General features: G+C 33.7%; 1 protein-coding gene across 1 annotated transcript; it reads right to left on the bottom strand.

The window, feature by feature from the left end:
• Window positions 1-3434: 3434 nt before the first annotated feature.
• On the bottom strand, window positions 3435-7421 carry LOC127840450 (D(2)-like dopamine receptor). Its single transcript, XM_052368867.1, has 4 exons — window positions 7199-7421; window positions 4877-5107; window positions 4288-4513; window positions 3435-3507 (listed from the first exon to the last, which is right to left on the bottom strand). Exons 1-4 carry the CDS (start codon window positions 7419-7421, stop codon window positions 3435-3437), a joined length of 753 nt encoding a protein of 250 aa, XP_052224827.1.
• Window positions 7422-13838: the final 6417 nt, after the last annotated feature.

Genomic DNA, 13838 nt, shown 5'->3' with positions numbered 1-13838 from the left:
TTCCTACATTTTGTAACATACATGGTAGGAGTCCAACATAATCAATAGTGTAACAATTATATTCTCAAAGGACTTTACGATGTTGGTTCAAAGCCGAATATTGAAATTTATAACATTTCGTTACATATTCATACGTTTAAAGGTGAAGGTCTTAGGGTTACAACAGCAATGTTTTACCGGTAAAAGTTTAAAATTTCGCCCAAACGTCAGGCGATGTGCATCTCAATGTAATGAAATTAAAAAGATTTTACACAATGTTTAATATCAAACATTCGTGTGTCTGCGTAAATTGATAATTGAGAGGCATTCTGTGGCGCATACAACGTCAGAACATGTTTTGTAAGACATTACAAAATACCACAGTAGGCTGAGTAGTAACCATCGTGGAATACTGACGGAAATTATTTAAAACAATTTGCATAACAGAACGTTACAATCACACAGGCACTATTTGGGCGCGGTATTAACTGTAGTTATAATGGCATCCTCGTGCATCTTGCTTGAACAAACTAAATTTTAAAATAGAAACCCTGAGCAGTTGTCTTTTATTTAGCTACTTACACGCACGATTTTGTGATTAGAAGTGGAAATAAATGTTGAAATATATGATTTGAATACTTATTGGGTATAATGTAGCAAAACATTATTCTAGCAAAACCTGACAAAATAGGTAATACATGATCAAAATTGTTTAAAGGCATGTAAGGATTTCACAAGGAAACTTTTGATAGTCATTCCAGCCAACGAACATACTTTAGTCACCACACGAGCGTTTATTATATCTTTCTAGGAAGGTTATGCTACGAACACACATTTCCACGAATGTCACTTTTCTTTTCACATAAATTTGCCTCACGTTCCGTGCATTAGACTGAGGTATTATGGCAGTTTACATTAATATCAGGACAATATCGTAATAGAAATTGTGACCATTCTCAAAATATAGGGTTAACGAAACAGTTGTGTATTTATCAACTGCACATACAAGATCGCTTGAATTACAGTTTAGTATGCTGATAAAGAATACAATCATATATATCCTGACATCAGTAAAGTTTGTAAAAAGAAGTTCTTGTTTTCTTTTAATATTATACAACTTACTTTTTTTTATCAGTTACTAACTATCAAAATTGAAATCTGTATATAAATCACATTCTGAAATACGCATTTTTTTTCAAGAATGAAACCTTATTGAGTTGCATTATTTTATGGCAATATATTTGGATAGTGTATATGAGCCTCACTCTGTGAAAAGGGGGTTTAATGCATGTGAGTAAGGTGTCGTCCTAGATTAGCCTGTGCAGTCCTCACAGGCTAATCAGGGACAACACTTTCCGCCTAAACTGGATTTTTGCTAAGAAGAGACTATCTTTGAACAAAAAATACTATAAAAGCGGAAAACGTCGTCCCTGATTAGACTGTGCGGACTGTCACGCACATTTGACCAGTCCTACATCTTTCACTCCACTCCACATAGAAGCAGCTAACATGCCACAGTTATATTATTAATTTACATGTGTGCGTGCTAACAATCCGGCTGCATTAATGTTTACTGTAACTAACGGTGTTCATAGTTAATACTTTTTCTATTCCGTCAGAGGCATGATGTGCGCCTGTAAGAGATAAATTATTATCATTAAATTTTACATGTCATTTTAGACACCAAAGCGTAAAAGAAAAATCAAATCTGCTAATAGACACTTGTTTTATCGTCAAATTATTCATGGCATATTCATGCTTATATAATAACCTCTTACACAATGAGGTAGATTTCTGATACGCAAGACCGGAGTTTACCAATCACATTCTACTATAGAGGAAAATATGGTAAAACGTTTTAAGGGTCGGTTTGCTTGATTTAAAAATCATTAACGAGATTGGGTGGGAGTTTATGTGGAACAACTACAATATAATGTGTTCAGGAATAAATTTGAATCTTCCTTTCATTGTTGAAAGTGTATTTGAAAGTATAATGTCTAGCCTGTAGGCATTCTAAAACATAAATTATATTCATATCAAGCCGGGAATATTCATGGATCAAACCTAAACTGAACATATTTTGTATACTAAACTGTTTTCTATTTCTAACTTAGAACTTGTTAATAATCAAAGACCAGAGACGGCGTCCATATATCCTAAAGCTTTTAATTATGTGAAGTGAATTGTTTGATCATCTTTGTTAATTTGAAACATCTTAAAACAGGTGACATAGCAATCGAGTTCTAAAAACTATCGATCGATTGTGTAAATTATTCACAATTCATGTCGCGGAGATATTGACAATTGACACTGGGGACTCAAATAGCACAATTAGCAAACAGCGATGCTTCTTGTCGTGAACACAGGCACACGTTCTGACTAAATATCGCTTTTGAAAGTCATGCATCGGTTACAAAGCCCTCAGATGCATTTCTTCTAGCTGTGTTACTTGTTTCTAGAATGGCAAGTCTTAACCTAAATGACATTCTTTCCGGTTATCTAATTAACCTTGATCGACACTTCTGTAATTCTCTTATTCGGTTTTTGTTCTTTCGAGAGTTCAAAATAATTGTGTTCCCTTGTGACACGTATGCTGGCATGATACTTTCATTTTCACTGATGCTGGGTTGATTAAAAGTTGTATATCGGCCAATATATTTATTTCTTTATACTGCATTATTCACAAGACAACATGCTGTATTTAGAAATCCCCGAGTACTAAGTTTTTTTAATTATTTTTAGTTATAATGCCGCTTTATTTCGCGTGTTGCACACGAGTTTTACGATATTCAATTAATGTTTTATGTTGTTTATGGATCTGCCACTTGTTGTTTATATGCTTTATTTCTATCATAAATTGTTTCTATGTAGTAAAATTTATGCGTTGAAATAGAAAAATTGATAATGGCTAAAATATCAAAATTAAACTAAATTAAAGATACTGTTAACGTATCATGAACGATTGTTGAGTGCTAGTTAACCAACCATGCACACACACATGCTATTATTTATTGAAGCATTAACTATGAACATATGTTCATATAATGTGTATATGTCAAAGAAAAAGAAATACATACTATAAATATAAATGGACCGTGCTCTGTAAAAAGGGGGATTAATGCATGTGCGTAAAGTATCGTCCAAGTTTAGCCTTTGCAGTCCGCAAAGGCATATTAGGGTCGACACTTTCCGATTTTATGATATGTTTCGTTGCAAGAAAGCCTCTGCTTTGCAAAAATCACGTTAATGCGGAAAGTCTCGTCCCAGATTTGCCAATGCGGCCTGCAAAGGCTAATCTGGGACGACACTTAACGCACATGCATTAAACCACCTTTTTACAGAGCACGGCTTATATTAGACATAATAACGTTTTATTTTAAATTTCATTTATTTAACAGCGAACGTGTCGGAAACATTTAAACTTACAAATATATTGGAAATCTAAAAATAAATATCTAAGAGCTACTCAAATCTGAACTGGTTCTGTACTGCCAGAAACAGAAAATGCGCTTGAATCCCACCTTGAACCTTTTGTTCATAACACCGTATATGATAGGGTTGCAACAACTATTTGCATATCCTATTATTATTGTAAACATATGGAATTCTCTTGGCACATGTCCCGAGTGAAATATTGAAAGTAGCATACTTATACAATAGGGTAGCCAACATATTACAGATACCACAACAACAATAATTAGCGAAAAAGCGAGTCGTATCTCTTCTCGCCGTTTTAAGGGCGGCGTCTCTTGCCCCTTTGGCTTGCTCATTTGCTTATCATAAACCGGTCCCTGAGCGTTGAATTCTGGTCCTGGTGGTGTGTTTTCTGACGCAGGTTTCCAGTCTGAATGAAGGAATCGGCTACGTTGTTGATGCGTTAACGACGATTTCGTTGACTGAGAAGATGGTGTGTGTAAAGTGGTTGTGGATTGACCAACTTTCGTGTGAACGATTTTTGATGTCATTCGAACCTTTGTTGAGCTTACTGTTGATGAAGTTTTTAAAGGCTCTGTGCTTAAAGTAGAAAAGGGCAATGATTCTATATCTATGACAGATATTGTGTTTGCGAAAAAATGAAAGTCATTTTGCAGTTCACTTTTTGAATGTGTACTATTATTATTGGGAACTTTGTTTATGTCAGTTACAAGTGGTTTGATTTTGATCATTCTCTCTATTCTAGACATATGTACAGATAATGATTTAAACGTCACACGGGTGTGTTTAGTAAGTAACTGTTCACTATTTATTCCAATCGTTAATCGATTCATGGTAGTCTTAATTGATGCAGGTGATTGTTGAGGCTCTGACGAGGTTTTAACTCGAAGTCTGCTCGCCCTCACAGTTCTCAAAATGAACACATTGCAAACTGACATGACTGTGAAAGGAATCCCGAAGCAACACCCAATCATGAAGAACGCGTAGGACATGATGTTCTGCCAATCAGCGAAACAGAACGAATGCGAGGGCGTGTATACATATTCAGACCAACCAATCAGAGGCGGCAGGGAGAGTAGAATCGAAAATATAACAACACCTGAAAAAAAAATCCCAAATTTTATCGACTAGTTCGACACAGTTATAGTTACAGACATATTCTTGATGACTTTCATCATTTCAACTTTCAGAGATATTATGCCTTACCCTGTGCTAACTGGTCGTTATGTCTATGTCCTTGTATTCCAATGTCATTTTCGAAATAAACAATGCCATAATTAAAATATTATGTAAGTATAGTCTTATACTTTAAGCATATTGAATTCATAACAATATTCTTATTAAGCACGTTTTCACGTTCGAATGACATACATCACTTATTGTGATTTAAACGAAAGCGCACAAGTGCGAAAAGAAAAAAACACACACGAATGAATATACATGTATATGCTACAATACCCACCTATTACCATGGGAACAGCGTTTTTGACCGTGTAAATATGATTGAACATCTGTGGATAACACACCATGACATATCTATTTATAGAAATGTTGCAAAGCGACAGGACGCTGGTAACCAAGATGATCATGTTTAGGAAGCCAAAGACTACACATGCGCTGTGCGAAAACTCCCAGCGACCCTTTATAATTGTGTAGACTGTGATCGGCATGTTCACCACGCCCACGAGGATATCTGAAATGTTCGACGGAATAATAGCTTTTAAGATTTAGCCATATTGTATATTTACTTTTGTGTTGAAAATATTGTCAGGTATTGGATAAGCATTTAGCCGCGTGTCTTAAATATCGAAAAAGAATAAAAAGGTTAATATGAAGGTCCTCCTTAAATTTGTAAGCAGTTTCATTGTACTTTTCATAATAAATAAGCTAAACTTTTGTTTCCATCTTGAAAGTATTTTCGTTCTGAATCTGAATTAATTGGTATACAACATTGTAATAAACACATATTGTGCCATTCCAAGGGGTGTAATGTCGTAAATCTATGGATGATGAAGGGATACATAATACTTAAGCCAGGTAAATAATGCCTGTACGTTTATGGTATTTTGCACATAATGTACAGTACTACTATTATATCGTATGCATTATTCTTTTAAGTGCTTTGTTCTTTTATGACGCATCCATCACACAGTTTAGGCACTCAATATATTGCACACAGTTAGTCATTAATTTAAAACCTTCGTTAATTAATACTTCATTAATATTAATTAGTAAATGGGCATCTCACAAAGCAATTGGAAATAATTGTGGGGTTATAAGTGAAATCAGATAAAGTTTAGGATGTCTATTAACTAGTTATAATGCTAATTTATATTCAATTATTAATTATAGGACCCAGTGAACTATGCTTCAGCAAAGTCGCACATCCTATTGGCAATTCGACATTGTTAAACATACAGCGAGACTTATAAATTAAAATGAACTAAAATGTTTACAAGGTAATGATACTTCGTCAATGAACGCACGGTGATAGACAACAACATATTAAAACACCCAAAACACCCAATGTTTCGTTACTGCGAGCATACTGATCATTCTGGTGAGGCAGTGTTTTGGTGGCTTCTAAACAATTAAAGCGAAGTTAATTGTTTTCATTGGCCCAACTCCAAATAATGTTATTTGTCACTTTCTGTTGACATATTAGAATAAAACACAGCTAATATTATTACAAAGCTGCACGCAACACGCACTGAAATATTGCTTAGTCATTTAAGAGCACAAGCCTCAAACTATCTCTTTTCTGCAGTCCTATTTGACGTGCCTATGCATCATTTGGCGTGTTCATGCCTGATTTGAGTAGTTACTACTTTCCGGTGAATTTAACAGTTTCACAAATTGCAAAAATAGAGCGAGTGTATACAGATGGTGTTGTGATGTGAAGTTACTTTGTCTCCTTGGATCAATTTCTGAAATCATGTGTCAACGTTAAGGCAAAGCGTTCATTTGTCGTATTATTTTTAGAGTATTCATGCCAGAAATCAGGCACTTTAAGGAAACAGACACAATCGTTTCGTTGTAAACATGATATCGATGTATGTATTTTAAATATATAAATTAAAAAACGTTAAATTTCAAAATCTTTTTAGATGTTCATATGTGTGTGCATTGACGGGCATAGATATCGGATGCATTTGATTTTATATGAATAATTTTCTTTTTAATTGCGATTTATATATATCGTTTTCCCAAGCAATGTGAAACACTGTAGAGAATGCAGCATGAAGTTGATTGCACGTCTCCTGGTAATTGAAACAGCTTGAAAATATGAATTATCAATGTCGAGGTACGGGCATTACATAATTGTAAGCGTTTCGATTTACATTTAATTGGAACGCTAGATACGAATAACGGCCCGCTCGCGACGTCATTTTGTTACTATTTAATAGTGTTAATAGTAACGATATCTAATACATGATTATTAATTAAACTAGTTGACAGGCATGCAAAAAACTTAACAAGGCCAAACTTTACAAACATAACACGTTCGTGTATGTCTATACTTAATAAACGTCACTTTCAACGTTATGTTTAATCGTCTTGACGACAGCGGTAAGTTGCCTCTTCAATGTGGCATTTATAATATATATTCACCCAGCCTCAACTCAGAACAGCCATCAATAAAGTTAAACATTTTAAACATCATTGAAGACGCATTTGTTTCCCCTTTCATTCCGTTTATCTCAATGTAATATGGAAGTTTGTATGTAGTATAACTCAAGCTTTTAGCTTACGTAATAGGGACCAGAATGCATATTTTCCTTACCTGCAGTGGACAATCCAAGGATGAACATGCTGGTCAAAGTCCTCAGGGCCCTTGACCTCAGCACGACCACCCAGAGACACACGTTACCGACAGTCGTTATGATCATGATCAAGATCATCACAATGGTTTCTATCACTTTCGATGCCGTCGTGACGTCATTGTACTCTGAAGTCAGCGCGAGAACTGAGAGCGGTGTTGTTTCATTGAATGGTGACGTAGACATTTGCCTATTTTCCGTTCAGACAAACTGATGTAATAAAAACATAATTTTAATTCTATTTAATGTTTAAGATACTTATTCCAAATAGAGTATAACAGATACATTAGTAAAATGTAAAATAACACTGTCAAATAAAAATATTCAACAATCGTGACTACAATAGTATTCTATGATTTTGATTTTTTTTACTTTTGTTGTATTAGTCAATTTAGTCAGCATGATAAAGGTTCTAAAAATACGTTCGTTGCATTTTTAATCGTCATTATAAATGCAATTACTTTAAACGTAATGATATTTTACTTAATTCAATATTTAATTTCATTATTCTAATTTTCAAACGGCCACCGGTAAAACTTTACGAAACCGAAATTTCACAAACTCTAGTACCCTTTTTCTTGGAGACTTTCTTCTTTGTGATAAACCATGAGATCAGATTCCTATTTTTTATGAATAATTGATTACTTGAGCTTACAAAATGCTTTTTTTTACTATGAAATGTATTAGCCAAATTGGTCTCCTCATGAGATTTTTTCATTTTCCAATGGGATTTTCATTTTCCCATGGGATGCTTTGTTTTTCAAATGAGATTTTTTCCCAGCTTTTTTTCGAGAAAATTTTAATTCGTTTTTTGCATACGAAGTAATCGATTTTAAACACTGGACATGCATTAGTGCTAATTTTCTTTCAATTTTCTTTGAAATAAAAAATTTTTTTTTGATCGGAAAAAGGGATTTTATTCTTGTTTTAAGAGTTTTATTCAAGAAACTTCCAGAAACACTCCCGTTCATCAAATGATAAATCATTTACGCGCATTTAATGCGTTTATTTATGTCATAAATGTTGATTTTTAATCTCAGACAATTTGAACATTACACTTAAGATTTTTTGAATCGAATAACAGTATGGCGAAAGAGAATTTATTGAACCTCCGAAAGTGTAATTATCATGATTATTGTTTAATTTTCATTAAAAAACCGGTCAGTTTCCACTCCAGTAATAAGACGTATTAACGAATATATGTTTATAGAAAATACTCGTTGTAGTTTTTTTGCTTTTTGTTGTAACTGCTCTGAACATTTGCTAACACTAAATTAGCAAAATCCCACACGTTTTATTCCCTTACCATTCCCAGAGAACCTGACATCCCGTTTCAGCATGGCACAAGCAAGTTAAAACGTTTAGGCTTAAGCTACTTATTTCAAATCCTTACATTGGAGGCAGTTAACAGACTTACTAGGAGCATGCAGAAGGCACAACAAAATAAAAAACTTGCTTAAAACTTAAATTAATACTTTGCCATTCAACACAGTCCGACTTAAGACTTGGTTGCGAATTAGTATCTACAATAGCATCAATAATGAGAATTATTAAGACCTTACAGATATAAAAGAAATACATAGCAATGTCTGAGATATTCGATAATTAAGGCTGTAAATGGAATATGTTTATCCTTTCATCTCGAACAAAAAAGAAGTTTGTAGGATTAAAATTGTGATCCTTAATAATTTTCAAGATTTACGAGTTATGTCCAAATCTAATAAAGATATCGACTGCAAAATTTCGAATCGCAATCAAACGTTCTGTTTATGTACAATAACGCGTATTAAGCTTGTTAAGAATAGTGCAATCACCATAAAGAATCATCACCAATCACCATAAAGAATTATCACCAATCACCATAAAGAATCATCACAAATCACCATAAAGAATCATCACCAAACACTTGTATATCATACGTACCGCTTATAAATCCAATATTGTATTACCACACTGTGTCAATAAGTAAAGAAATATACTTACACAGTTTCCAATTTTGATTCCTATTAAATTAATTGGTAATAGTCGTCATCCTTAACCAGTCACCGGACAAAAACTCACCGTACTATAATACACTTAACATAATTAACATTGTATATCTGTTAGACACACACGTTAGTGATCTAAACACACGTTATTTTTTTCCGCGTGTTTGTCATCACGAAATAGCTTCTTAGTAATCAAAAGTGAATCAGTTTATTGTTGTATATTTATTTGTCTTATGTTTGCAATAAATGTAGTTATTCCTTCAAAATATAGTATACACTATTACGCGCTTTTGTATTCCTTTATCCAGAATATTTTGAAACGATTCTCTCAGAAGTTATATTGTCAGTAAGTAATAATTCTAATTTTAAACTGTAAGGTAAAGTCCGGTGACATTTTTCCAATATTTATTATCCCCGTGTTTTATTGAGAAATTCAGCATCAACATACTAACGAATCGAAGACCTTGCATTGAACGCGCCGTATACCTATCGTAAAATAGATCACCTAAAGGAAGCTTTGATACAGTAGGTGTATGATAGCCACAGTGTGTGGCAATATGTCGCATCTCGAAAGTTCATTGGTTACAACTCACAAAACGGCATAAAACAATAGCGCGTATAATATTGCAAAGTTGTGATTTGAAGCTCGCATACAAAGATTAGTAACTTATTTATCAGCTTTTCATATAAACGTTATATAACAATCGAAATAGTGTATGTGGTTTTCCAGGAATGATAATCGTTTGGGTTCACTATAATGTCATGTATGTTTATATTACATAAAAGACACTATCGCGATACATTAGCAGAAGAGATGTCAATATATTGAGATACATTTCCATGGAAAATTTCAATAGGCAGTATTATAACTCTTATTAAAAATTTTATGGAAACTAAAGCTTTTTCAAATCAATACATTGCAACGCAATCAAACGTCACTTATTCTACCAGGAGACAAACTCACTTGAATACGACTATGATCATCGCTTTTGAACCAAGAATACATCATGCACTTTATGGTGACATTAACCCAACTAGATGTACACAAAGGAACACCTTTAAGCTATACAATAGGATAAATAATATAAAGTATCATCATAAACACTTAAAATGTACCGTTTAATTCAAATACGAAACCTCGGCCTGTTTATGATATGTTAACTTACAGCTCTATTATTTATATAAACAATACACTGGTTATTCTAAGTCCGTTCAACGTATTGTAATATCAATTTTGATCACTTACTAACCATACAACAAGCAATAAGGTAAAACGTCTATGCCCCCCCCCAACTTACATAAACTGTAAATGAATAACATTTCCCATATTTACACCAGAAAGCAATACAAATCAAATGATAGGTAATGAATCCGGCGGAAACAGTTGTTTTGTAAACACCATGTCAAATATAATAAAATGCTTACGTCATGTAGTTTAATACGTGTTCCAAGAATGTTCTTAAACATCGAACGACGTCTTGCTTTCCCCTCGTGTAACCATTCCAAAATGTGCATTACCGAACATCCCACCATCTGATCACCGCAATAGAGAAATGCTTCTTTAAAGGAATGGGGGCTTAATACGAACACGTGGGTCAATTAATGTTGTATTTGTTATTAATAATGTATATATGCGATAAACAAACTATTTAAAAAAGTACTCTCGTTAATAGCTTTAATGTTTTTCAGACAAAGTCCGTAGTATTTATTGAGTCTGTTTGTCAATTAAAATACCACATTGGAGTTAATGACGTTCTGATTAAGCCACTTAATCTGAAAACATCAAATGTGTAATGAAAATAGTAAGCACAAACTATACAAAGTTTTGGCATCGCCTACATACCGATACTGCCAAGCGTTTCCTGCTGATATATACACTTTGTTTATAGGATAAAAATTATAAATAGTTGAATTTCAAAGGGCTCCAACAAAGACGCTGGTGTTCGTGTTGACTTCTGATAAATGTCGTTAACATGATATACTGTGGTTTTGGGTTTTGAGTGCGAGAACATCGGAATGACATAAATAAAGAGTCAGCATATATTTCGAACAAAACCAATGATCTTAGGCGCGATGAAAAACGATTGAACACGATATGAAATCTACATTCTTAAATATTCGATTCTCGTAATGATAGAATTGTCGCTTATCTCGTTTTAAGTAACCATGAAATGGTCTGTCATTAATTTTTTGGTGACGATGGGGGTGTCAGTTATTAATATTTCAATAATCATGACAGTGTCAGTGGTTCAGATTTTGATGGCAACGGAATTGTCTGTGATTATGATGTTGGTGACTACTTGCATATGATTAAGGCTCAGAGTGACAACTTATCTTCGAGTAAGATTATGGTGATTATGACTTGTTCAAATAAAATTTACAATAAATTTGAAATTGTCTGTAACAAACAATCTGATTACATTGATAAAAAAATAGGGACATCGTCATTTGCTATTATTAAGATCCCATTAGCTATTCTTTGTGTACTAACTGTGAATCAATGGTGGTTTTTCCGATATCATTTAAACCTTGTTTAAACACTCAATTCTTTGAATTGACCGTTCCAATCATCATACTCGCGAAGAATTATTATCTATTTATGTTACTTATTCGCTATTCCTGTGTCAAAATTTGTCGCAATTTGAAATTTTTGTGTAGACTGGAAGTATGATTTATCTCCTGTTTTAACTGGTGGATCACCGCATGTAAAATCTGACGAGTTCTTAATGCTCGATTATTTCTCAACCGAAAATCACAATAATATTCGTTTGAAAATAGCAGTACATAGCTAGTCATACGATTTGAAAACCATGTTATGATTTGAAGTATAAAATATTGAAGTTGCATTAAGTTAAGAATTTGATAAAATAAACCATCGTATTCGGAATGATTTTGTTTTGTGTGGACCTTCAATTAACCTGTAAATTTAAAACACACGCATATTAATCTGCTTTAGACAATCGGAATAAAAAACTAAAACATATGGAATGCATCCCCTAAAAGTTAAAAACTACGTTTTAACGTATTTTAAGCAATTAGACCTAATAATTGTGGGGAACTATAACATATAAGAGGTGTTTGCACATTGCAAGGCAATATTTAATCACACCACCTAAACATTTAGTCAGCAATATAAGGAAGATGCCGTCGTGTAAAAAAACCCATACATTTTGGATGTGTGGGTCAATTATTTAACAACATACTTTCAAGAATATCAATTAAATATGAAATACTATTCACCTGTCAATTCACGATGTTAGATTACTATTATTCATACTTCTAAACAATTAGATGTGAAAAACAATCTTATGCAAATTGTTTATTTGCTTAATGGCATATCAACGTTCACATTACAAGAGCATGCTGGTATTTAACAAATGCGTATTGCATTATTCTGTGTGTTCTTTCACTTCCATGCGCCGTTGTGCTTCTTTACATCACGTGGTGGCACATACTCGTATGCTAATTGCGTTTGTCGTTTCTTGATAAATGTACAATCACATTCTTGCATGTCAATGAATTATCATCCGTTTAGCATCATGTTTACATATTTTCCTATCTCTTGATTGTGTGTACATTACAAATTTACAATAGTAATAACACTAGAAATTACTCTAGTTATTACACTAGTATTTAACATTTTTACACTTGAAATATAGCGAGACTAAAACAACAATATTTTACAAGGTATGCCGACTATGAAATAAATCTCATGGGGAATGATAACGTGTTATCTGTAATACTCTTAAAGCATATATCCAGAAATATCTGAAATAATAAATCCCAAGAACTATGTGTTGACTATTAAACCACTGTCTATTTTTTTCCAAAAAAGACCTGCCTTTTTAAGTCAGTAAAGCTAAGAGCAGGTTTATTTTATGTGCACAAGCTTATTGATGTTTAGTAAGTACATTTGTCTTTAGTTTAAATCTATTTATTTTAGCTTGATTGCAAAGAAATCATCAGTGTTATTCGAAACTCTCTCGAGTCCGTTTCCTGGGACTAGAACCAATCCATGGTGTCTATAGGGGCAATCTTAAGAACGCCCCCACAGTGGGGATCGAACACGTGACCTCCCGGTAGCTAGGCGGACACCATATCCATTAGACCACTGCGATATTTTTGCCTGTCAGTGACAAAACTGGCGCGTTACACTGAAAGGTTATGTATTCACTCACTGATTAGATGACGGACTGCTGGACGAACAAATTTATTGGGCACACTGCGGGCCCCATATGATTAGGATTCCGAGACAGACTCATCCTTTAAATATTAATATACATTCCCGCAGTGCGCTGTCTAAACCGGTGTTCCATCAACATATGAACGCCATTAACGCAACAATATCATAAAGCATCATGCAAGTACTAGCGCATACACCATTCATAAACAAAGGCTTGTTTAAACAGATAGCGATGTCTGTCCTATGCAGAAAGACAATATAAAATTCCTGTCATAAACGTCTGAATTTAATAAATTACTGAACATACTATTGAAGTGTCTTTGGATCGTTGCTTTCGGAAAAACAACGACAGTAGAACTATTTTGTGTGATACGAGATTTGTGTTTCGATATAAGGTTGTTTGGACAAAAAGATCCTGATGTCCATATTTAT

Source organism: Dreissena polymorpha, chromosome 8, assembly GCF_020536995.1.
Source record: "Dreissena polymorpha isolate Duluth1 chromosome 8, UMN_Dpol_1.0, whole genome shotgun sequence".
NCBI lineage: Eukaryota > Metazoa > Mollusca > Bivalvia > Myida > Dreissenidae > Dreissena > Dreissena polymorpha.
This window is presented reverse-complemented; position numbering and strand designations above follow the sequence as displayed.

Excerpts from the sequence above, each read along its gene's own strand:
- LOC127840450 (XM_052368867.1), bottom strand. The coding sequence starts at position 7,421 with ATGTCTACGTCACCATTCAATGAAACAACACCGCTCTCAGTTCTCGCG. Across the intron at positions 4,514-4,876 it reads CGCTGTTCCCATGGTAATAG|GTGTTGTTATATTTTCGATT; the intron begins GTGGGTATTGTA and ends TTTTTTTTTCAG. Across the intron at positions 3,508-4,287 it reads AGACTTCGAGTTAAAACCTC|GTTCAAGGTGGGATTCAAGC; the intron begins GTCAGAGCCTCA and ends TATGAACAAAAG.